Source organism: Lipophrys pholis (genome assembly GCF_963383615.2).
Source record: "Lipophrys pholis genome assembly, chromosome: 14".
NCBI lineage: Eukaryota > Metazoa > Chordata > Actinopteri > Blenniiformes > Blenniidae > Lipophrys > Lipophrys pholis.
In genome coordinates, this window is record NC_137633.1 from 6867710 (window position 1) to 6894499 (window position 26790).

General features: G+C 39.7%; 1 protein-coding gene across 1 annotated transcript in view; it reads left to right on the plus strand.

The window, feature by feature from the left end:
- Positions 1 to 26790, plus strand: part of alk (ALK receptor tyrosine kinase) — a gene marked incomplete at both ends in the record, with an annotated part of 444001 nt that overhangs the window by 177058 nt on the left and 240153 nt on the right. Inside the window, one exon of the mRNA XM_080479669.1 lies at positions 6756 to 6920. Coding sequence (XP_080335795.1) covers positions 6756 to 6920 — 165 coding nt within the window. The remainder of the gene's footprint in view (positions 1 to 6755; positions 6921 to 26790) is intronic.

The following is a 26790-nucleotide window of genomic DNA, read 5'->3' on the forward strand; positions in this document are numbered from 1 at the left end:
GTTCGAAGAACCCGCCTGGTATATTTCGCCACTATTGCACTCTTTCCTCGTGTTTTTGACACAATAGTGTTGAGGTGAAAGCTGCGGCTGGTATGGACTCTATCGGTGGCAACAATGGAAAAAATGCCGGTATTCTGAGTGTACAAACATATGTGCATGAATAACTTACATATTTGAGCTATATATATATATATGGAACAATGTATACACTCTGGCCTGGCCCCATTGCACTGACAACCGCCTTTTCAGTTGTTACCTTGTTTTTGAGATGAATTTCACAAAATGCTTCTATTCTGAGTCTTAATGAGCTAACATGCATGGGGAAAAAAAACCCTTTAACTAAAAGTTTATTTTATGCTCTCATCAGAAGGGAAACGCATTCAAGAAATGTTTTATTTTTTAACATTTTGTAACATTATTCCCCTTTGATTAATTTTATCCTGTGGCCTTACATTGTGTGAACAAGCAATTATAGACTTAGAAGTGTGTGTTATTTGAAAAGACTTGTCATTTTACAAAATCTCACAGAGACCTTAAAAGGAAACTATCGCTTAAAACTAAAAAATGGTACTATTAATACTATGTGTAAGCGACTCTATTTTTCCCTTTGTCTCCTCTTACAATGGTTTGTGTCTATTTTGTGCCTGTGGATAAGTGGGAGTGTTTCAGTGTGGAGGCTCCAGACCTTCAGTAAGTAACTACTTTGCAAAGATTTACAGACAAGAGATGTGTGCAACTCTTTCATTCATTTGTACTTTTCCAGAAAATGAAACATATTTTTCAGTTTGTGACAATGACCCAGAATGAGTTTGTGAAACTGAATATTGTGTGCTCAAACAAACATACTATATATTTAGTAGATTAGCATCAGTATTTTCTTCTTCTTTTTTTTTTTTTAAATTGTCAATCAGATTAATCGATGTCATCTTCAACAATAAACGGCAGAGACCTCATCTGGATGTCAAAGCCCACCATGGGACAGACGTTGGCAGCGACCGCCACCCGTTAATAGCCAAGGGCAGGTGAAAATGACAAGCAATACAGCAGTGCAAAGCAGTTGATGTCGACATACTTTGTTTACCTGATGTTAAAAGAGAATTCACCATTCAGCTGAGAAATTGCTTCTATGCAATTGGAATTGAAGATTTAGAAAACCAGGATGCTGTTGACATTAAGGATTGCCAGGCTGCGATGGCTTGGTCATGTCCAATGACAGGATACCCAAAGTTGCCATGAGATGGACTCGAGCTGAAAGGAGAAAAAGAGGCTGAAGGCCAAAAACCACCTGATGGACTGCGATGAAAGAGCTGGAAAAGATAGAAATGCAAGCCAAAGCTCAGGACAAGGTTGAAAAATCCGCCCCGACTTTGACGTGCGGATGGGTGAGACCCACATTTGCTGAAATATCATCTCCCCACCCTCTACACGACATCACATAACAGCAACAATGGCGGACTACCTACTCAAGACTGTGCTGCAGAAGCTCCTGATGCTGTTTGGTTTAATAAGGCAAGGTGTTGGATTTCTCGAATACGAAGAATTTTAAATGCTCCGTGTCTTCGTCTCTATTCTTCATGTATTTCTGTGACAAAGTTACAGCGCCACCTATTGGCCTGGCATATGTACTACATCATTTTGAGTCATTTTTATGGTGCTGTCTGGATGAGAAACTTTTTTAGAGTGATCATTTTGGCTCCTGTGGACAGGGCCTTAGTCTGTCCTCTCTTTGAATATATAGTAATAGTCATGTCTTTTGAAGTCTATGTGGACAGGGCCTTAGTCTGTCCTCTCTTTGAATATATAGTATTTGTCATGTCTTTTGAAGTCTATGATTTCCTCCCATTTGCCTACAAAAATCCACACCTCAGTCCTGATAAGTAAAGTCTATCGCTGTGTTAAATTACTTGAGGTTTTGTATTAAATCATTATTATTTTATTTTATTTTTTTAAACATACTGCAAAAAAGCACCGCAAAGCAAAGTCCAGCTCTATTTACTAACCTGTCAATTTTTTTCGTCCAAGCAGACTTTGCAGGCCTGCAGTCACAGATAACCACTGTGTCGAACTCTGGTGAATAGCCCAATCAATGCAAACTTGAATTGAAAGTGAATGTGCTTCTTTGCATGTATATGAGTCTGACGAACTGTGCTGAACTCAGCTCTGTGTGACTCCGAAGCTCTGTACGGCTCGACGCACCAGAATCACTCCACTCTGCCACGACATTTATCGGAGAAAGGGAAATGAGCTTTCACTGCAACCTTGAACCTTGTTTCTCCACATCTCATCAGCCCTTAAGGTCCCCACTGGTGATTTTTTATTTTTTTTTCCTCCCCAATGAACAGTTTTAACTATGTAAACCATTACCATTCCTGGCACTAAGTGGCTGAGAACCACTGCCGCTATGATTCCTCTGAAGGCAGCTGCTTCCTCAAGTGAACAGCCAAGTCGTTCCTGAGCAGCCTAATGTAGCCTGAATGCCACCTCATTAGCTTAAAGCTCCTTTTTAAGCATTCAATCCACTATCTCAAGCAATTACGTTTAACTCTCTTCATATAAGTTAGATGATAAAATTCAAATATTTAAGAAAGTATTTGAATCAACAGCAAGGAGACTGCAAATACAACAACCACGTTTCCCAAAAGGAACATTCAAACTTAAATACAGAGTACAAATAATACATTGCTTGTTGAGAAATCCTAAATTATTAAACCAGAACTAATATGTCTACTTTAGATAGCATGCCGGTTTCTCTTGTAAAATACTACATATATAGATCTAACATCTAATTCTGCATATGTTTCACAATTTATGCAATTGAGCTCAATATACTGAAGATCTTATCTTACATCTTTGGTGTCTGAGATATAAAAATAATCCTGGTATTGATCTTGAACTTTTTTGCAATTGATGCTTTAATGTTTTTTTTTAAATTAATATTTACCTTTTGAAATAAAACACGCCTCAGCCTTGTTGCGAAGCGTGTACAGTATATACATTCTAAAAATTTTATTTCCTGAGCTCAGTGGGCTCTTTCAGCTAAATAACACTGCACCTAATCGTAACAGATGCTTGAAATATTTGGGTTTCTCTCTGTGAAAGTGCTACAATTGTACAATTTAAATAAAGTTGAATTGAATTGAAGTGTTGATTGGGTACGCTTCGTTACAGCCAGGTAAATGTCTGTGTGCGTGTATTTAGGTTTCCTCCAGCTACTCTGGTTTTCTCCCACAGTCCAAAAACAAGCATGCGGGGTTAATTGCAGTCCCTGAATTGCCCCGAGGTGTGGTTGCTTGTCTCTGGGTGTTTGCCCGGTGATGGACTGACAACCTGTCCGGCGCGTCTCCGGCACCTCGCCCATTGTTAACTGGGATGGGCTCCAGCGTACCCTGAACAGGATTTAAGTGAAAAAGAAGATGACTGGATGGTTGCCAAACAAGTACAACTAACTACAAGTTCACAAACTAGTATCTGGAAGGTGTTGAACAAGAAGTCCTAACTTTATGAATTTTTAACAAATCCCCAATGTCTCTAAATCCACTCCCAGTGACAGTTGGATGTTGATGCTATTCGAGATAAATGCACGAGTCACCAAGCAGCTACAGTGTCTTCTTTAGCAGTAAAACCACTGCAAGAGCATAGGAACACCTCCGAAACAGTCGTCAGTGATCACAAGTCAATTTCAAGTTAAGGCTCGATTAAACAAAGAACGAGATCCAGAAATCACACCGCCTCTCTAACTGGAATGGAACAGTGACCTTTGACCATGTGTCTAATAATTCTCTCCGTCCATTTAGAGCAGCTGACTTGGGTGCAGACGATGATGCAGCTTAGTCAGACGCCCAGTGTCTCCCAGAGTGGCAGCCAAACAAACAAACTGTGTTTATGTCCACAATGCCCAATCAACAAAGACAGATGGAAGGCTGTTGATTCTCCCCCAATGCCTGTGGCATGTTTGTTATGGGCCGTGTTGTTTTCTGTGTGTGAAATGGCCTTTTTTCTCATGTAAAGGTACGTGTTCTTTTCCGCCATATGGAGATGCTTCCCTCATCGCGAGCCTCTTCTTATTCACATTTTTTTTTTTTTTTTTTTTGATTCCATGCTGCTCCATCAAAATCCAGCGCTACGCATTGAGGCAGACTGTGTTTACGACAACGTGTTTGTAAAGGAACTGCTCGTTTACTGACCGTGACTGCCCGGGTTACAAAGTTTAAATGTGGAATGCTTGCAGTTTCTTCACACCGAACGTCCGCACTGACTCAGACTTCAGACGTCATCTTGTATCGTAAATGTGTTAGTTTATAAGCAAACCTCACGCATGAGATCAAATGCAGCAACCCTAAGTGACATGCCACGACAGTGCAGCGAGAAGTCTAATTTTGAAAAGAAAAACGTTCATAAACTTAAGAAGTGAGTGTTCTCCTAAAATCGGTGTTAGTGAAAGGCTTCGGGTGTCTTTGAGCTCGGGCAAAACGAAACGGGACCTTTTCCCAGACCACAACGAGGGCATCCAACTAATGTTGGTGACATTTTCAACTCTGCACAGGAAAGGGTTAAAACGGCACCGCTCTGTTAATTTAGATAGAAACGTCCCACAGCTCAGTTCAGTTCAAATTACTTTTGTTTGGTTTTCATCTGGCAATTTCAAGCAAGAAAGCTTGCAAACACAACTAATTTGAACTTTCCAAGGCATGCGAGAATGTCAATGTTAAGTGTTGAAATAAATAGTCTTGGTTATTTGCATTTCCTTTTGCCTTGAGGGTTAAATTACTTTTAAAAAAAAAATTTTTTTTGGGGGTGGGGGGGTGGGGGGGGGGGGTGGGATCTGTTGGTGTGTTTACAGAGCGGATAGAATATGGTGGCCCGTAGGGGTCAACACATTAAAACCTCAAAAACACAAACATGAAAGCTGCAGTATTCTTTATTTGTATTTTCTTTTGGGGTATTTTCTCTTCTTATTTAGTTTTTTTTTATCCCGGATTGCAGTTTGTTGCAATTTACCTAATTGCAGCTTTCTGTGCCCGCATATTGGGTCGATATCCTCACTTCTGATATTTCCATCAATATATTTGAAGTCAAACGCATGTTCGGAAAAAAAAAATGGATGCGATGTATCACAGTATTATTTTGTGGAATTTCGCCGGCAGAATGGAAAAACACTTTAACAGACTGACCGGCAGCAACGTCTCATTAACACGGCTGCAACGCCCTCGTTCACGCGCCACTGAGTTCTTGTAATTTGACGTCAGCATCACTGTGTTGCGATCAATTGCTGGAGTAAACTCACTTCACTGCTGCTTCACGTACCGGCCGTCTGATGCGACGCAGCGGCGTTTAAATTGTGGCCTTTCAATCAAAACTACAACAAACATAATGTACCGACATTAAATCAATTAAAGTGAACCCATCCTTTCCCCCTGGTGGCACATGTAATTATAAGTTCCATTTGCTAATCAGCCCAAACAAGGTGTTTCAAACTGATTTATATTCTAATCATCTGTGACTCGTACAAACACTTTGCTGGTGCCACAAGTTTTCCTTCTCAGAGGGTTTGGATTAATAAGATTTGAGTAAAATAGGTTTCAGCGTTCAATTTTTAACTGTCATTTTATAATTGGGCTAGGTTTGGCCTGGATGCAACTTTTAAATAAACATACGTGCGCCTAGAGTTTTTCTGTTTGTTGTTGTACGTCAAATTGTCTTGATTCCCCAAATAACTGACACAGGCCTTTTTAGCCAGAGCAATATCCTTTAATTTTCTGATCACTCATTATATGATCCGAGCTTTGCTTAAAGTCTCCAGTTCCAAAGTGATGCCCCTCAGTGGTCTCTGAAGTCATGATAGGTTGTATAGCCAAATTGTGTGAGAGGCTCCTACAGATTCCAGGAACAACATGCACGATTTTATCAAAGAAATTGAATTTGGTCAACTGGACTTGGTCATATGTCCTGGAAGATGTTTACCAACATGAAATCTGTCTGTTTGAATGCAGGAGACAGAGGACAGTCCCGAATTGCTCCCATTGGAGTGACAGCGCCTTGCATGGCCGCCGTCTCCATTGGTGTGTGAATGTGTGTGTATGAATGGGTGAACGTGATTAATGATGTAAAGTGCTATATAAGTAAAGTCCATTTACGATTTTACCATTTGAGGTTGTAACACTTATTCAGTCAATATGGCAGTGTGTGTTAATTAGGTTGCAGGTTCAATCCCCCATCTCTCCCGGACGTGTCTGGACAAGACACTTAGGGATTTGAATTTGGATGCTGATTCAGTGAAAAATTATAAAAAGAACATTATATAGCATTTTTTTTTCTATGAGCCAAAGTCGTAACAGCTGTTTTATGGAATAAAACTGAGCGAAATGTGCACAGCTCCGCCAATCCAGTTCATACAAGATCCATCCTCGTTGAATAACAGAGGCATAGATGTGGAATTGTTGGAGTGCAGTTCTTATGGAAGCTTCCTTATTCTTACCCAGAGACTTGTTTTTAATGAAAAGCCCACTCGACTCGACTCAAGGCCAAACAATGTGAATCAACTAGAATTGTATAAATCTATAAAGACAAGCATGAGACACGGTTTCAACATTTTAAATCAAATGGTTATACATGCTTAATAGTTTAACAAAAACAAGGATGAAAATATTTCTTTCCTCACATTGCTTATGTGATTATTAAAAAAAATAATAATTCTGCTGTTGTGAATATTATCTAGTGCATATTTTCTCATACATAAACACCACTCCTTTCTGTAGGTCACCAGTGCGCAGGCAACAGCAGGACATGTGACCATCAGGCGGAGGGCGCCCCGGAGTTCACGTGGAGCATAGTAGCCGCCGGAGACCTTCGGGGGGAACGGAGCGAGAAAAACGAGAAGAGGGCTGGAAGTCCCCAGGGTTGGGAGGAAGGTAAGACCGAAGGTATCACGTTCTCCCATTGTAGGGGAATTTCATTTTTCAACAACTTTCTCAAGCTCCCACTTCTCACTTCGTAGATTTGCTCTGCTCATAAAATGCTGTGCGAGCAAGGCATCATCCATTGAAATAATTCATTGATCTCATTGTCTGTCATGTTAACATCTATTTGGGGTACTTACAGTATACTGCTGGGTTACATTAAACATTCTCACTTTATTCTGCAATTGCATAAATGTCCCGCAAAACAAGCCCGAGAAGCATTTTCCCCTGATGATTTTGAATGAAGTTGTGTCGGCAAAGCAAAATATAGTTTTGACTTTTTCTAAGGTTTCCTCGGGTAAAATGCTGGGTATGCTTTACTGAGCCAGTACTCTGGCGCGTCTTGTAGGCCCCTGCTTTCAAATCTTCCGTATCCTGCAGCATCATTCATTTTCATACCTGGGAAGATGAGAAAACAGTTTCTCTCATCTTATCTCCTGAGGTGATGGTGAAATGGAGGGAGACAGAAGGGTCTATTTATTTCCTTAAATGTGTTTTTTTTTTTTCTCTCTCTCTCTATCATGAGCTACAAGTCTGAGACCAGATGGGTGGAGCACTGAATGAAATTGGAAAAGTGAGATATACTGAGAAAGGAGTTAGTGCGTGTGGACTGCAGAGGTGATTGATGCCGGTTATGTACATCTACTTTATGTTGTAAATGAAGGCAGATGATGTGTGCTGGCTTATTGGTGTGTTCACTCAGATACCGCAGAAGAGGCGATACGTTTTAAAGAGAAACTGCCTATGTTGCACTCACACTGCTGTTCTGATGAGCTTACACCAGTTTTTTATTAAAGTAGATGGCAATTGTTATGATTTATCTGTCATACATATATAAATATATATATATATATATATAATACTTTTGAACTGTTTGGGTTTTTGTACGAATTGGAGCCACTCAACTGACAACTGTCAGAAAATACAAATAGCAAGTAATTATTCAAGAACTTCCCTCTGGGATTAATATAGTATTCTATTCTATTCTATTCTATTCTATTCTATTCTATTCCCTTCCATTCCATTCTATTCTATTACTGCTGAACACAGACTTCCTGTAAGAGAAGCTGGAAAAAGGCCGGTGTGATGTCAAACCACCATCACTTCATGCTGGATCTCGTAAGAGAGGCTCTCTATAGTTCGACATAAAAGCGAAAGTATCTTTGTATGAAAATCATTGTCATCATTACCATAAGAAAAGTTTTTCTTTTCAACATGTTCAACTGCAGATTCTATCGAGATATGTCTGCATTTATTTGCATGCAGGATTTAGAACAAGAATTCATTTCCAATTTGGATACTTCCATTAAGTGAATCTATCTCATTCTTTATTTTCCATGTTCATACTAACTTTTATTTTCTGTTTGTTTGGTTTTTTTTTAATTTATGAGATCATATCTTCACTTGCTTAATTAGTTTGGGATTATAAACTGTTAAATATGTTAAACAAAAAAACAAGATTCACCCAGTTCAAAAACAAGGATTACTCCAGAACATTAAAAAAAAAAAAAAAAAAAAAGATTTATCTGCCCATGTAAAATGATTATATTAGGTTCAAGGATGCGAAATCCCCAAGACCAAATGGATTACCTTAAAAAAATGGATATAATATTCCTCGATACATTTAAAGAGGACAAGCAGCCTTCTCGGCAACCCTGTAACACGCGCAATTAACATTCATGCAATCATGCGCCAGTAAGGGGAAAAAAAAGAAGTAAATAAATCTATTTAAAAAAAGAAAAGAATACTGAGCTGATCATGATGGAAGGTAGGCAGCGGTGAGTACAAAGGAAATATATGTGCATAATCATGTTCAAGCCCTCAGTTAGCCACAATGCAGTTGGCGTGTTTTGAATAATTGAGCCGGGCGAGCTGCTGTCTCCACACATTTCACTGGCGCTTTTTAAAAAGGATGGAAATAAGGGATGAATACTTAATGGCTGTGATCTGTGGAATCGCGAAAGCCGTTTTTCTCCCGTACCGAACTCATGCGTGGCAAGATGTTCAACTTTGAAGCTTATAAATGGACAGTGTTTTTCCTGTGAGAGCATGCCGACGGTTAGAATTCTGCAAATGCAAGCGGATGAATGGGAGGTTGGCTGGATCAAGGCAGAGTCATGAAGCCGTGAAAGGAGACTTGTTTCGATCTTATATTTGTACCTTGATGATGATACCGTTGTGAGAGGTCAAACAAATTACCATTGTGGCGACGCTACTGGAACTGGTCGTCGTCTTTTCATCGACTGAAAGGTTTCCTGTCGTTGAATTCTGCAGCACGATGAGTTACGTTTAGTGACTATCATGACGTCCGTGGCCGTCACCAGCTTTGCTCTCTGCTTCTCCCATGAGGTCATTATACGGTGGCCCAGAAGGGTCAACGATACAACAAAAGCCACGACATAATAGCAAAGGCAAAAATGGAAGTTAACCCACAGCGGAACAGCAGAACAACAGGCTTTGTTTCTGGGGGACAATATTTTCTGACGGACTGTTTTGATGATGGGAGAGTTTAATGATTAATGGCGTTTTATGTTTTCAAAAATCAGCAATATTGGTCAATGTTGGTAAACACTGTCATTCCAATGGACGTTGTGTTGTGGCTTTGGCTGTTGGGTTGTTGCAATTGTAGTTGCGTTGCCTTTATTAGGCCACCCTACTGTTATGTATAGATATATATAATTTAATTTATATTGAGATGCTGCAATGGTACAGTTGCTGCTATTTTTGGTTGAAATTTGCAAAACCTTTGTAATTTGAGGTTCCCTCCTGCTTCTTGTGTTGAGCACATGTTGTTGGGAGTAAGGTCAACACACGGCAGAGCAGAGATGTCACTGTGGAGACATGAGGCCAGTATTCAGCACAGCAGAGAAGCAACGTCATCCAGAGAAAGAAAGTAAAAAAAACCCCAGCAAAATAGCTTCATGACTGTCCAAGCTTCAGCAATGGATAGTGTTTTAAATCACACGAAAAGAAAAGCTGCTCTTATTGTTCAACTGTTTGCATGAGCAACAGCAATATCCAAAGCAATTGGCTCTGTTGAAAAGCAGCTTTGTTACTGTTTCCTTGAACTCTTGCATCAAGTTTCTAGAGCATTGCCCTCCATTTACCATTCGTGGCTCCAGCGGAAGTGCAACTGCCGCACTTTGTTTGTACGGCGAAGTGCATATTTTCAAAACAGCCCCAACCGATGGAGACAAATTAAAGTGACGTCTTTGTATTTGCAGTAACTGGTAAGATAACTTCTTTTTTTTTTTTTTTGTAATCCGTTCACCAGCTGCTTACCAGGAAGTGACATGCAGCTGTGACCGTGGAAGGAGGAAAAGCATGTGGAATAGACATCCTTTTAATAAAACTGTGCCAAAACCTCAGCGCCAAACATGTCCTCAGCGACAGCCAATCAAGCTGACTGAAAATGAATCACCTCTGTCGTGTACTGGAGAGGTTTTGAATTGAAGAGCAGAGGAAGAGACGAAACAAAGATGACAAGAGAGGGAAAAAAAAAAAAAAGAAGAAACCTTTGAATGTGTGCCCTTTCGGTCGTCTCAATTCCACGTCTGCCCCCCAATGTCTCCTGCCAAAGAAAGTGTGAATATGATTACACATTGATTTCTCGCTCTCACACACAGAATAAGAGAGGCATGAGTCGGGGCTGGGAGCTGACTGGCAGGAGGATATATCTAGGAGGACGCTGTTTGCTGGAGCAGTTGATTTGTTTGTTTGTAATGGAGTGGCCCTCAGGCTGTCTGTCATCTGCCAACTCAGGGAGTCATCTGGATTTCCTTAGCCAGCCTGAGCATTATAGGATTGGCGATAAATAGGGAAAAAATGTAGCGGGAGCTTGGCTCTAGCTTACAGAAGCTAATGTTCTTATCCTGCATCCTCGTTTCACTGCTTGGAGTTAAAACGAGCCCTTCCAGCACAGCAGTCGCCCTGCAAGACCATTGAGGAACCAACTGTTTGTGCCCCAATTAACTCGGTCATCTAATGCAGCATTTGTGTTTCACACCTTGATCTACTGAATGCTTTTAATTGGCGTACAGGGAATGTTATTAAGCCATACAGTATGGATAGAGAGCCCTCTCCATCCCGCTTTTTTGTGAAAGCCGACCAATTATAATTAATTTTGTCCGTATTATGTCAGGGTACCTTTTTGTGGTTCTCGAACACTGACAGAATGGAAGGCTCCCAATATATAGTGCTTTTAATTTCACACCAGTGTTATTGTATTGCTATCTGCTGCTGTGGATGACATGAAAGGCGCAAGAGGGGCAGATTCATTGTATTCAGAGCTATTACAGCATGAATACAATTATTGTCCAGCATGTACTCTAAAGTATGAATGCACTGCACTAAGATTACTACATGGATATTACTAAGTTGGGGGTTTTTTTGAGGGAAAGGTTTAGACTTCTGGTACAATTCATCAAGTTTCTTCTTAAAATCATTAAATATCATGCCTCTCTATTTATAATTTGACACCAGCCTCATTGTTTTGTCATGTCATCACTGTGAATGAAATACCCTCTGTTTGGAGCAGATGAAAAAAAAACAATTATGTGACAAGCATAGATACCTCCTCACGATACATTACTTCAATTTGCATTTAATTTATTTATCAGCCAAGCATGCAAGCGAAGTAAGTTTACACATATAACACCAAATAGCCCTTCAATTTAAAAAAAATAATAATATTGACATCATGCAGCTATTGTGTTGGTTACTGGTTGTGAGTCTTTCAACACTATCAGGGTATTGTTGTGATTACTGCTCTATAATTTCATGTTTGATTGAAAGCAGAATGAGCGCGGGGTTCCGCGTGAGCGGTCAGAGTATCAGAACAGAATCTCCAAGTTTCTCCAGGCTTTTTGTAAATGGCTTTGGTAGAATTTACGGAACCTAAAATGATGCAATACGGCATCTTTTGGGTGACTGAATGATTCTTTCAGGGCAGTGGTTCTCAAACTCAAAAGTTTTATACAATGTTGATAATTCTATATATTTTTCAAATAAATTGTATTCAAAAATATAGTATACTGATAGCTTGCCCCCAAGTACCACAGTTATAGGGTGAAAGAAAATGCAGATGGTGTAAACCTTCCCCTTGCTATATTAGGTTCAACCACTCAAAGTCAAACAAGTACACTCATTTGAACCACAGCCATGTTTGTGTGCAGCTCTCTGGTCGAGGGACTGTTTTAGTGGTGTTGACGGGCCCGGTGACTGACAGGTTCTTCATCAGTTACTTTTCAGCCAACTGTGAAGTGGCACTGTTTTTCTGGCTCGGTCACTGTGGTCCTGGAAGTAAGCTCTGAGAAGAAAGTGAAAGCAGGAGAACGGGGCAAAGAGAAGAGTGCAGGTGGTAAGCATAGCTGCCCACAGAAACTTTAAAGTGCCTTAAGCAGTGTCTCACACACGCCCTCTGGGAATATGTCCCTGAAGCTCCCTCATAAGGACGGAAAGTCCCAGATCGACTCTGTTTCTCGCACCATTCAGAGGATGAAAAAAAAATAAATGATAAGGAACACTGCAGGTGATCCTTATTTATTTGAAACTCTGTATAAAAGTTTCTCAGAGTTTGATCTAAAACGAGGCACACTGAAACAGGTTACTGCATCGTTGCCCTCACCTGTATGCAGTGAGATTGCATCTAGACAGATCAATGGTCCACTTGCCACGGATACGGGGAAGCCATCCAGGGCCTTGTTTTGCTTCACCCCGAACTCTCCCTATCTGAGCAAATAATTATGAACCATTACTTGGGTGAGAGGCAATTTGTTCTACTTATCTGTTTTGGAGGTGAACTGTAATGGTCCTGGTATTTGAGGCAGGACGGTGCCTTGTGGTTGCCCTTCGTCAACCTGACCGGCTCAGTACAGCAAAACCAGAACATCATAAAAATAAATAATTAAACAAAATGGCTGCCTCCATGGCAACACGGTTGGCCTGTCAGACCTCTGTGTCTCTTCGGCTAGAAGCAGAACAGCAAGACATTAAGAATTGAACAGTTTGTCTTTCATGTTGCATGGTGAGCTCACCAACACCAACAAACTAATTTAATGTTGGCGACATTGCTAGACAATAACGTTTTACCACCTTTGAACTTGTGTCCTTGACAAACCACGCTCATGCACATTTCTAAAGACATATTGTAGCTTCTGAGAGAAAAAAAGAAAAAATGGTCCACAATACCAGAAAGAAAAAAACTAACAAAACAAAAAAAAAAAACAACGTGGCACGAAAATGCTTGACATGCCCTCTTGATTACTAACGTAATAGTAACCTCTTAGCAGTGTGGTCTTTTCACTGGAATAAAAGCTGTATTACTTAAATGTAGCCATTGCCCACTGCTGTGCAAGTCATTGTTGCCTTTGTAATCAAATGGAAACCAGAGGTAGCACTTCAAGCTCCAACGATTTTAACACTCCAGGGATAAAAGAAGCAGTAGTGACACAAACACAACAAATATTATTTAAAAAGAACAGCAATGGAATAAATGAAAAACTTACATGAGATATGACTTTTAACTCAATTTGAGCTGTTTTGAGAACTCGGAAAGGAGCACGATGTGCTGTTAATGAGTCTTTTTGGTCAGAGGACAAAATGATTCAACAAATAATGGAACTACTTATTCAAGAAACCACTCAGTGTTACAACCCCGAGTTTATGCTCATGTTGCTGTCAGCTGTGGCTTCATAGGATGAGGAGCAGACTTTCCATCTGCAGACTTCTGCTTACAAAGGATGGTTTAAAGACACTACTAAAGGTTATACGGACGCATATTCTCAGTCAGTAAATAAAGGAGATCATTTGAATTGCGGGGGATCTTGTAGTGTGACGAAGGTTCAAAGAAATGGGACGTAGACTTTCAGTAGAAGCGCAAGACAAAATAGACACGATGGCAATATCGTGTTTTTGAATGGATAATTGGATTTATCTCTTTGAGTGTTTTATGTTGTAGGTTAATTTACTTTTGATGAATTCAACTGGTTTTGTTACGTTGCATTGCACATGAGAATTTCAGATGTTTGCTGTTGGGAAATAAATCACATATTGGTGGTACTTTTTTGTTTTTGTACTGTCGGTCTCCTTGTGAGGGTTTTAAAAACGTTGCACTACATTAGCTGACAATATGTGAGAATATTATGACATATCGATTCGGGCCAAGCGTATCGCTTAATATTTAACTTCTTGATACCTTTGGATTACTCGGTATTTTACCATTTCTCAATACCTCCCAGCTCACGGACACTAATATGACACAAGGATCAAAAGAGAAGAGTTGTTGAAAAGGAAACACATGACTTATTGTGGCTGTAATAGCAAAGACACAGTACAAGATGTAAGACTTTCACCTACTTAGAATTTGTCACAGTCACATCTCCAAGGGTAAATGTGTTTGATGGAAATTCTCCTATTTATAATTTGCTCAACTTTTTTCACCTTGAAACACAATTTCTTCTCAAACTTCAGTTCAGTCTATTTCTTGTCTTTTCTTGAACGTGCTACCGCGACTTTAAAACTTGATTATGTTTAATAAAGTATGACCGCTTTTGATGAGTTCACTCAGAATCCTGATATTAGACCAGAGGTGTCAAACACATATTAGTTCAGCGGCCACATGCAGCCCGATGTCGCTTTGAGTGGGCCGGACCGGTAAAATAGAGCCAGAATAACCTTTAAATGTAAAATTTAAAGCTTGTGTTTGTTGTGGTGAGATGAAAATGTCTATATCTTCAACATAAAGCCAATCTTATTGAAACCTTCTGGTGCAAAATACAATGAAACGTCCTGAGATTTTTGTATATCTGTCGTATTATGCATGTTTTTTAGAACAATCCTAGTTTCTGTCTTTCATGGCAGCATCACCGATATCTCAGCTCCGGTCTGAATGTTTTTACCATTTGCTTGGTGGTCTGGCTGGCCAGATCGGAGCCTCTTGCAGGCCGATTTTTGGACAAATGGGCCTTCTGTTTGACATCCTTGTTTTAAAGTATTGATTAGGTCAGAAGTCTTACAATTTGTGCCTTTAAAAACTTTCCTTACTCGTGGTGTTCTGGTTGGTTGTAGGCAGGTTGTACAGATGGACCGATCGATGAAGTTGAGAAATTCACATTGAATATGTTTTTAACCTCCAATCCCCTCCAAAATACAATTTTGCACACTATATTATATCATATATTGACTGGAGTGCATAGTGTGGCAGTGTTCAGCCGTTGTTACACTTTCTTGATATCATTTTATAATTTTTTTTATTTTTTTTTGACTGACAGAGTCGCAACAAACTATTTTTCCTCTGTAATTTTATCTGTCAAAACAGCTTTCATATTTGTGTGTCATTAAAAACCATTTGTTCACCGACAGTAGCATATTAGGGACATTTGCAGGCTTGCCTGCCAACTAGAACACAAAATATTTTTGTTTTTCTTTATGTGATCTGTTTTCTTCCCACATTTGTCAAAACTTTAGATGAGAAATCTGATGAAAAAGCTTTTGGTCGATTTTGTGTTTTTCCTTTCTTTCTTTTTTTTGCACATAATCGGGACATGCTATTAAAGATTTAGCTCACACCAGAGGACCGCAAGTACCTGCATAAATAAACAGTTTAGGATAAATGCATAATAAATGCACAACAAGGCCACTTAGGCCTTTCCAGAGGGAGCTGCTGTGCCATCAGATAAAATATCTGAAGACATTTTATCTGTTTCACGGTTGTGTGCTCAGAATTCAATCAGTCACCAAAAAAAAAAAAAAAGTGAAGAGAATGAACAGACAACAGACTGTAACAGGTTAAGTAAGAGAGGTCGACTTTGCGCCCTGATGCAGATTCCTTGGAAGTATCCCTGAGGAAAATGGGGTTTGTTCAGAGAGAGCTTGTCTCAGAGAGATGATGCTCCAATTAGCCTGGTAACAGAAAAACACCTCATCTTGAGTGGAGGGTCAAGAGCTTGGTATTGTGAGGGGTCAGTGTTTTTTTTTTTTTTTTTTCTAAAGCATACCGTGCTAAATCTTATAAGCCGTAAAAAATAGCTCTGCTGACCTTTGCGGGTCGAAACATTCACATCTGTTTTGCAATTGCTCTAATGTGGTAAAACACATGTATGTGTTTTAAAGGAAAGAGTTGTGAAGACTCGAGGTCCCGCAAAGTAAAAAACAACGCCATCCCATGTTCAGGGATGTGAAGGTCTCATTCAGTCATTGATCAAATAAACAGTACCTGGTTGAGGAAATTAATTAATTTAATGACATAGAGAAATTACTCTTTGTCATTAAAATGACTTTGGTACTCTGGTCAGTAGCACAACTGCTTTATCTTTTCTAAACAGCAATTCAACCGGGCCACACCTCACATGGAGAACAACGTTGTGTTTCAGGTGGCCTGGAAACAGTTCAGGTTTCCTCGTGTACAAGTTAAAAGAAACTGCAGTGTACAGAGTGTCTGCATTTTTCTATATCCAGTCGTGTCTTTCCAACCTAGTTTCAGACTGAGCAGGTGAAAAGATGGACAGGGTCTCAGCTTGTACATGCTCTGCTTTTACTTTAGGTCATTATCATGTACAAAGGCACGAGCCAACTACCAGATGACTAGTAGAGCGTGACTTGTAAGATTACATGTGGAATATATATATATCTTGCTAAGACCTACCATGAGAAATGAAAGTTACTATATATACAATCCAACCCCAGGATTTGCTCCAGTCCTTTTTCTTTTTTTTTCTTTTCAGCCTTTATTCCTCAGACTGCAACCCATCCAATAACTTGTTAGTAATGATCTGCTGAAGATTAGTTTGTGTTGCTGTTCTCTGTTAATCAGCGAGTGAACCTTGAGGGCTTTAATGGGGACCGGGGGCCGTACACCATCATGATCCAAGAGTCTTTATGAGATCACTTTTGACATTCATGCTAGAACCTTGAGTGCTGGCCCCAATCAGCGTGCTGTATGTTTTCATAGGAATCCTTGCGTTGTCAATATAGCAGCAAACGGTTTACCTTTGACCCCGCTCCATAAAAGCAAGGTCAGGATTGCATTGGTACTATATTCACCTCACCATTTCATTTCCAACCATTTTCTTCAATACCATAATTACACCAAACCGTTTTTTTTTTAATTACCTTGGTCCTCTGTATTGCATCTCTTCTTCGTGCCTTTGAAATTGTTTGTCTGCACTCAAAACTGGCCCATTTTTAGCACTTTACTCAGAATATTAAACTGAATTGCACATTGCTGGTTTACAAAAAAACTTTATTTATTATTTAAACATTTTGTAATCTTTTCTTGGCATCGATGGTGTCATCCTGTTCTCATTTTTGTCTTGGTGTTCGGCACACTTTCTGGCCAACCACAATCAGTATTTACATGCCTCGGCTCTGAAGAGGCTGTCGTTTCTCTGTTCGCTCACTCTCTTCTGCGCATAATGAACGACAGTTAAAAGACAAATACAACAAAAGGAAACAATTACAAGTACAGCATACCTTCCAAAGACAAAAAAGAATCAAATTATCTTCTACCCCATTGTTATGTAATCACAATACACTCTGTAGACTTTCAAATTAGTATTCTTGTGCTTCGTTCTCGACATCTTGACGTCTGCTGTGTTGTGAATGCAAACATGAGCTTACTGCATTGTAACGGAGTCTATTGTGCTTGAATGATGAGCGAATGAAGGGAACATTTTAAATGTTTCCATGGTGTCTGTTCATTGTGTCAAATATGTATTTTAGTGTCAACTGATTTGAGGAAAAATCCCCAAAAAAATAAAGAATTCATGCTTGTCACAGAGCAATTAAAATCCTTCAGCGTTCTCTAAACTCGGCACACACATCACCGTTCTCATATGTGCTGGATAGCTGTGCATTCATCGTCATATGTATTGCTCATCGGGCTACCGGAGCCTTCTCGGCTCAAACTAAGCACATGCAGGTCATTTCATTGGTAGTCTACACTGCAACACGATCGTACCACAAACTCATCTCGGTTGACCAAGATATACCTGACTGTGCTGTTGCTTTAAATCCCAAATAGTCCCGAATTGTTGATTGATACTGTGTTTCATCGGGATTAACTATTGTCACTCATGCTGTTCGGGTTCATGCTGTGCGATTCAGGCTATGCCCATGTGGAAAAGCATTGTCTATATATATATTTTCAAAGTGGAGTAGTAGAGGGAAGTTAATGAATTTAGAAAAACACAACTTTTCACATCATAATGTGACTTTACATTTGGTTAATGTTTCAGCCCTGGTTTCCATTTTGATGACGCTGAAAAGACTGTATCTTACACACGTTAAGTAAAAGTGCTGGACTGGAATTGTATGACCCGCATAAGGAATGTACTGATGTGGTTATCCAAAGTGAGGCTGGGTTCAAATTACAAACATCTAATGTTCCATATGCTGCAAGCATAGCACGACTGCAAGAGAGCTTGGATAGGACAAAAGTATTAAAGTGGATGATGATTTATGGCATCATGTCCAAGGAGTCGTAACTAGAAGTAAGTAGAAATTAAAAACACTGTTGGCTTGATTACTGTTGCATTTATGTGCCATAAGGCCACGGGAGTAGCTCACTTTCCTTGATATTTTTTTCTCTCCTCACTCACTTAGTTGAGTGGATCATTGATCTTTAAAGGTCCGATCAATTAGTTTCTTGAGGGCCAATGTCTTTCATACTCAATTGTATACCCATAACCTGCCCGTTGCCAACATACCTGCGTTTCCACAATCAGTCAAACTATCGATCCTGACCTGAACATGAGGTCAATACGAATGCGTGCATGTAATGTTGAAGTCGGCTGGCTCAGACTCAAAAATATGCAGCTTTAGCTCAATCATGTGCTTCATCAGTTTGTAAAAGTGAGGAAAATTTGCATGAGCAGCAGATCAGAGAGCTTGTCTGAGCATATAGGCAGGGTGAAGCGTCATGTTACATGACTGACGAGAGAGGTGAGATAGTCAAAGATATTCCATATGTGATACTGTTGGACTCCCTGTGGTGATGATCAGTCAGATTCTGGCTTTCACCAGGGACCTGAAAAGGTTAACGGAGATTCATCCTCTCTGTCTTGGACCTCCACTTGTCTTTGAAACATCGAACAACAGAGACCCTTACATGTTTGGGTCACAAGTCTCATGCTTCATTTGTACTTTCTAAAGTGAGCATTTCATTGGCATTGGCTCGAAATATAATCTTCAAGGACACTGGAAGAAGATTGTTTGCACGGAAATAACAGTACTGATAAAATTAAAACTGAAATAATGACATTGGATGTAATATTACAGTCAAAATCTGAATATTTACCAAAGCGTCTTTCTTTGTGAATGCTGATGAAATTACTTCTGAGTACACATAGACAAAAGGTAAATCTTTGCCTAAAACACATTGGAAAATAGACATTAACACTACCTGGGTACTTGTACAAATGCAATGTCATCTACTCGCTAATCTCTTTTAAGTGGTTGCTATTTATTATACATACGGTTTGGATTGTATTGGGGAAAACCGTCATTTCATGCTCTGCACTTGGTAGAGGACCCGTCTGTAACAAGATCTAAAGCTCAACACACTCATATCCAACAATCAGTTCAAGGGTTTGTAATAAACTGACAGAGAATTGTTGCTGCTTCCCACAGAGTTTCACATATTTATCAATTCTCTGTACTCTTCTTTAATGTGGTTCTTGTGTTTACGTCTTGTAGGTTCGCATTATAACAGTAACTTTGTTCTGGCTGCTACTTTGTCAAAGTCTCGCTTGCAAAAAGAGACCTTCTCACTTAGATATGCTCATAAAAGGTAAGGTCAGCAGTTTTTTTTTTATTATTTTGAAATGAAAACTTCCATTTAAACTTAGCGATCATAATCTCAATGTCTATTGGCACAAAGTCTGATCACACATGAGTATTTGATTTTTCTTTTTTTCATGTCCCTCATTTTGTTAAGTTCATTTCTTTTGAGCTGAGGAGGCTGCCAAAGCCTATTTTCATTGTGTCAAATTATAAATAAAAAACCTGGCTTTGTCCTTTTTTGAAAGGCTTGTCTCGTAGACACTTTTATTTTGTGTTTCCCCAGTATCACTCTGGTTGTCGCGTCGTGATTGCACATGAGAATAAGGAGCACACACATATGCCCACAATAAAAATACACTGATTACTGATTTTTTTTTTTTTTCTTAACCACACATTTTCTTCCTCTCGTCTTTTAAATATTTTGTCAGTACATTATTGTTGACGCCCTGATTCCCTCTCTCTCTTAGCTTTCTTATTGGATATTTAAAACAAAGTTTTGGATAAATAACCTCAATAAGGCTCATTTATCCCAGGTTAGTAGTTGCAATTGTTGCCCTGCATTTCGTGTGGAATAAATGAAACTAAGCTACATGTTCACATCTTTTTAACCGCTCTACTATTTTTGAGGGTTAGTCAACCCCCTGTGTCACATCTTTCTATCAACCAACCCCCCCCCCATAAAAAAACCAAAAAAAAACCACCTTGTACTTTTCAACTTGCTGACCACATGTAGAAAAAAAAGTCTTCTCAGACAGAGATCATTGTTTGGCCTCGCTGGAATCAAATAGAATGCTTTAAAGTTTTCTCTGCCGTGATGAATTTAAACCCGTAAAATATGACACCTTTCGTTCTCTCCTCCAAGAGCAGTGTAATAACAGCAGTGATAAGAGATGCAGAGGCAGTGAGATAGCTGCTCATGCAGACGGATGTTGTAAATACAAAAGATTTCATAAGTGATTCTGCATGTGAAGAAAGTCAGATGAGATTCCACGAGAAGGAATGGAAAATATGTTTGACTTGCGTTGAGTAGTTATCACGTATGGTAGTCATTTCAGATATGGAGGAAAGTCATTAAGCTGGAGGATTGAAGCAGATATAGATTATTTAAGTCTTTCAACGGAACTGGAATATGACTTTTTGTTACTCCCTGTCTCTTCATGTTCATGTCCGTTACCTGTACACGCAACATATCGCCTGTCACATTACTTTTTGTATATAGGGCCATTTTTAGGCAGCACAAATAATCCATGTGTGCAATGCATACATTGTGACTTTGAGTGGACAGAGGGAACTTGCAAGTGGAAAGTAATGGTATGTGTTGGCCCATTTGGGGAAAACGTGGCTGGAAGGAATATACCAGTCGTATTCAAGCAAGTGCAGATGGGGGCATGAAAGCCCGAGCCTACCCCCACTTCCCGATGGGAAAATTACTAATTTATCACAGAACACACGAGACGCAGAAAGACGAATTACCCACATACTGTCATCAATTAACTTATCATCTAATCTATACCACTATACCGCCCTACTTTAAAGTCCATCTGTACATTCAGCCATTCATCCTTCTTCTCGTCTTCCCATTTCATCTCCTGAGTGACAGTAGATTCTGTCAGAGTTTACATTTCAGGTCCCGTTTACACGACCACGAATACGCGTGTATCTGCAAAACTTTCTTCACTTTTGGGGGGTCCGTTTACACAACACCAGTGTGCGGATCCACTGTATCTGCAATGTTTTTATCCCGGCTCCCAAGGTGGAAAGATTCTTTCACGGTCGCTATTCCCTCCTGCAGAGACTCCCGGAGGCTATGGAGGGCTCTTACTGTGCATGTCTCCCCCTCCCTCCCTGTTAAAAATAGTTCCTCCTGCTCTCCGCCTGTAAACAAACGTGGTGGACCGTAGTGGGTCCCTATTCTAGTTTTATTGTCCATATCGGTAGTTTTATAGTTGAGACTCACCCCTGATAGCATCCGATTCGTCATCAGTCCATATGGATGTCGCGTTGTCTCTATTTTGTTTTGTAGCCTATTGTTCTCAGCACACAAGTCTGTATGGTTTCATTACAAAAACCACCTACAGCGCCCCCTGCCTACTAACTACATCGTTATTGGTGTGTCCGCTGCTGCAGTGTAAACGCACATCTTTTTTTTTTTTTTTTACGGATTAAGTGTTATCACATGAAACCTCAGAGTGCACCCTAATTAGGTAGTTAGCTCATGGGGACACACATCTACACCCATATATTCACCCTTATCCCTACCTTTAATGAAGCAAATTACATAGAATAGTATGTTTTTAGTATGTACATAGTATGTCCACTCAAAGAGGCAGTGACCTTAAATTGAACGTTAAACTGTTATGCCAGAGTCCCCATGTTGCCTCTCCTGTAAACGCTATGAAAAAAGCTTTATTCGGCTTTACTGTAAAAATTACATCTTCTGAAGTGTTAATAATTTGTACAATCAATCAAATACATGATATAAATGAAGGAATGCATCATTGGAGCGGGAAAAAACCCCAAAACAAGACAAATAACAGATAAATTGGAGATAAAGTGAATTTAAAACTATCCAAAACTGGAGTGACTTTGCCCGAGATGGCTGTAACTACTTGGAAGGCGTGGGTTTGAAAGTGTCATTCAGTGGCAGCCAGATGAGAAAAGCCCTCGGGTTGGTGTGTTTAAGTTTGCTGCAGTAGACGCGTCCTTGTTGAGAAGTCTGATCGCCCAAAGTGAAGAAGGTCCTTTCGACCTGCTCAGTTTTAGCCATCAGACTGCTGCGGTTTGCCCAGCGGCAGCACAGTAAATAAGTAGTTACTGGGTAGGACTGGTTGACTTCTGGATGATGTTGACGTTCTGCTGGAAATGTGTTCAGCTTCAGTCACCAGACTCTGTCTGCAGTATCCGGCGGCACTGATAGCACTGTTGGTTACATGTTTAATTCATGGGGGGGGTTCTTTTGTGTCAGAGGGTGCCGGTTATTTTTTTTTCTTTCTTATCACTCGTATGCTCTTTAAAAATACTAGAGACCGATGCTGTATTAAGCACTACTATCTGAATTCACAAGATGCCTTGTAGAAAATTTTATTTATATATATATATATATATTTTTTTATTTATTTATTTATTTTTTTGATTTTCTTATTTTTGTTTTCAAGTAGCAACAGAAAAATCTGTACCTTCTTTAGTTCATTTGATATCCAGGCCTGGATTCATCACAGCTTATAGCGTTATTTATTAAAATGAAATTAATTTACCATCAAAACAAACAAATATGTTCATCAGCTGCATAGAACATGGGTTGTTCAAATATCTTAATGTCTTTATTGTGTTGATTAATGAATTTTCTCATCCATTGTATATCATACTCTTTTCTTGCTTGATATTACTGGGTAAAATTTATGTAAAAGTAACTATTTTCATACTTTGGAGCGCTTTATTTTCACACTTGAGCCAAGTTCATTCATCCTCTAAGCTTTATTTATACAAATTAAAGTTGGACAGGCATCGAGTCTTTTCCAACTAATATTGGGCAAACGCCAGAGTACAGGTCAGCCGTCCAATTCCCCCACACACATTCACACCGTGTCGGGCAAAACTACATTCACCAATTAACCCAACAAGCATGCATTTTGAATTTTGTTAGGAAGCCAGAAGAGAGAGGACCCAGAGGAAACTTGTGCAATCAAAATATGAAACAAAGACAGAGTTAGTCAGGAAGGAAAACGAGGCAATTTAGCTGTGAGGCAAGAAAATAAACCACAAGACTTTTACACCTGACCCACGGGTCCACTAAATGTTGATATACGAGAATAAATCTCATGATCTGGAGCATGAAATTGAAAAACAAACTGACATCAAAACATGTCTATTTGTCATGTAAGAATAGCCCAGGGCTGTTACCAACAACAACCATAAGAGCTGCACTGTACATACACTTACGGCTTTACCTGTATTTACAGTATTTCACAATACCCAATTCATATTTCTAATCTGTGACAGGTGCTACACATTCACATGAAATTCTTCTAATACTGAAAAGTGTGTTTATATGAAAAAGTTCCTCTTGGTACTTTACGTAAGTTACTTTGTGTAAATAAGCATTAGTGCATCATTCAAAACTTTGGGAGAGTTGTTTGTGTTTGGCTCAGCAGCGGAAGGATTAAAATTAGTTAACAAGAAAAAGAACAACGCTTCTGTTTAAAAATGCATTACAACTGCGCCTCCCTTTACTCTTGAATAACATGGTTGAATTAATTAAGACCATGAGTTTGTGAGCGTGAGCCTTTTGTTGGCGGATGTGCGTGGGCGTACAGTCCATTTGTCATACTTGACTGCTTTGTCCAATGATGACAGCTTCTGTAAAAAAAAAAAGAGTCAAACATCTCTTAGAAGCAAAATATCCACCTTTTACCGAGGCTGAGCATTGGCAGGAGGCAACAGCAGAAGAGCTCTGGTGCTCCGTCCACATGTGTCACATTCAAGCAACCTTATTAAACCCCTGGTCAACACACCGGGAGATAGACTGTGAATGTAGACGGTGTGAGAGCAGCATGTCAACCAATCCCAATGTTCCCAATTCAGTCAATTTCCTGCTAAAGTGCCATTGGGCAAAATGCTGAACCCCCAAATCGCTCACTACCAGTGTCACAGGAACCACAGATTTGCTGGGAAAATACTTTTAAGTGCAGCGACGTTGAAGAAACAGCGGCACAGAATGGAAACAGTCAAGAAAATTACCTCATAATAACACGAATGTACTAAAAGCAAAAGTAGTGAAGCATTCTGGTCTGAAAGTCTTCAACTTGTTGGAAGAAGTTCCATGTAAACAGTTTGTGATTCACTGATTTATTTTAGCAATGGCGCATTAAACACGAGATTCCATCTGAAGTCCTGGCGACTATGGACAGTTTAACGTTCACTAACTTCTGTCCTATGGCAGCATGGTGTCTCTTACAGCCTTCTGTACTGTACAATTCCCACATTACTATTACACCCCTGTGCACATTTAATGATTATTATACTGAATGGAAGACATCATATCTCCGTTGCCTCCGGCTTATGAAAATGCTCTGTCATTTGCTGCACTTCAACCATTGCTCTTCGGGGTTAAAGCGTCCACCTGTCGATGTATCATCCTCTTCCTTCCTGTTCTATTTGAAGACGCGCTTTTAAGCTCAACTTATGTGATGTCTGCTGCATAATTACCACCTCAGACTGAGAACTTCTAAATTCAGACTGGCTGACCCAAACTCCACAGAGGGATCAGATTTAAAGTGTACACCAAGCGTTTAGTCACCGGGCTGCAATCCGTCTGTCTGTATATTAAAGGACTTGCCGAGAGAAGTACATAATATTGATTATTTTATCACCATGGCATCTTGCAAGTGTTGGGATCTAATAGGTAGCAAGGGAGCAGCTGCCTCTCCATTGTGATTTTCTGAAAGCAAGATGAATACACTGGCTTAATAGTAAAGTTCTGGATGAAATGGAAGATGTTGGGCTGGTAAATAAAACATTTTCCAAGCAGGGTGAAAATAAAATTGCAGGCGGGGGGAGGCCCTGTGGGAATAAGTGTAAGGCTTTGTGTAGTGTTCTATTAGTAAATCGTGAGGCCTAGCGTTCATGTGGGCATTACTTTGGTCCTAAAGGCAGATTAAGCACACCTCCCAGTGGCAATTCCATATTTCACCAATACAACGAGGAGCCCGTGTTTCAAATCAGTTATGACTGTGGCAATCCATTTTTGTCTGCAGTGTCTCACGACGGTTGCTAAATTGACATAAGATGAAAGAATCTCTATAGAAATCTTGACATCCATCCCTGTTGCTTCAACACTGGTTTGTTTCAGTTTGTTGCTTTGGCAAAGTATCTCTAACTCAATGTTTGTGCACTAGATTGATGCATTTATCTTTGAAAAACACAGTTTCTACTCAGTGTTCAAGATAATGGATCTACTGAAAAAGAGATCCCTGAATTTATTTCCCTAGAGCCTGCCATAATTGCCTCGGCGAAATGATGCGGACTCCTTTTTCACCAATTTATTTAGTCAAAATATAGTGAAAAAGAATCTTTAAAATAAGCGCAATAGGCAGGTTCTCAGGTCTGCTTTGCCGTTTCAAAGTGGCCATTCAACACGTCGTTCTGGAAAAGAGTTCAATAACATACAAACTCCTGTCAGAAAACCTCCGGACCAAATTACAACCTCGTCACTATTGCGGTGAGACAACATGGCTAACCACAGCTTTAACACACTGCCTCCTACTGAATCCTGTGGAGTTATCAGTTTTTCATTGTCAAAACCCAAATATTCTCAGTGCTAATCTGTTGTTCTGGGAGGAAGTGTGTGTTCTCATAGGCGAGAGACAAATACAACAGTCACATTGGAAAGTGCTTTTGTCAAATTAACAAAAGGCTGGCATGACCCACAATGGGACACTCATTAGCACATCGCATCAAAGCCTCATCGCATCAAAGTGTTTGTAGAAACATGGCAGCAACTACAGAGGCAACCATCTTTAGCATTGTCACGAATCAAAGTTGATTGATTTTTAAATCTGTGGTTATTGTTCATCAATAAATAAAAGGACATTCTTTCCACAGTCGAATTTTAATCGGCTTTATTTCGCCCCAAGCCCGACATTTCTGTCTCCTCAACAGCCACATCTACGTTAGCGTTTGGAATTAATGAGATTTTGCATCTTTTAGTATAAAAGAACCCTGAACTACCTTTTTGATTTCAGTAGGATTTACACAAGGTTCAGAATATAAGAAGTCTCTGTCTTAAGCCAACAAAAATAATAAATGATTAACTGAGCAGCATTACTCATTGAATGTGGGCTCCACTTGTTAATGTTATGTCACAAGCTACGATGCTAATAGAGGCGAGCTAAGAAGAAAAGCACCTTCACCCTGCATATCAAAATGGAAAAGAGACGTGTGGATGTGATTTATATTGTCTTGGTGTCAGTGGTGGTCAGCCTGTGAATCATTACCGGATCTGTAATTTCACATCCACATAATTGGCTTTTAGCTGCTGCTGTGCCCCAAGCAGACA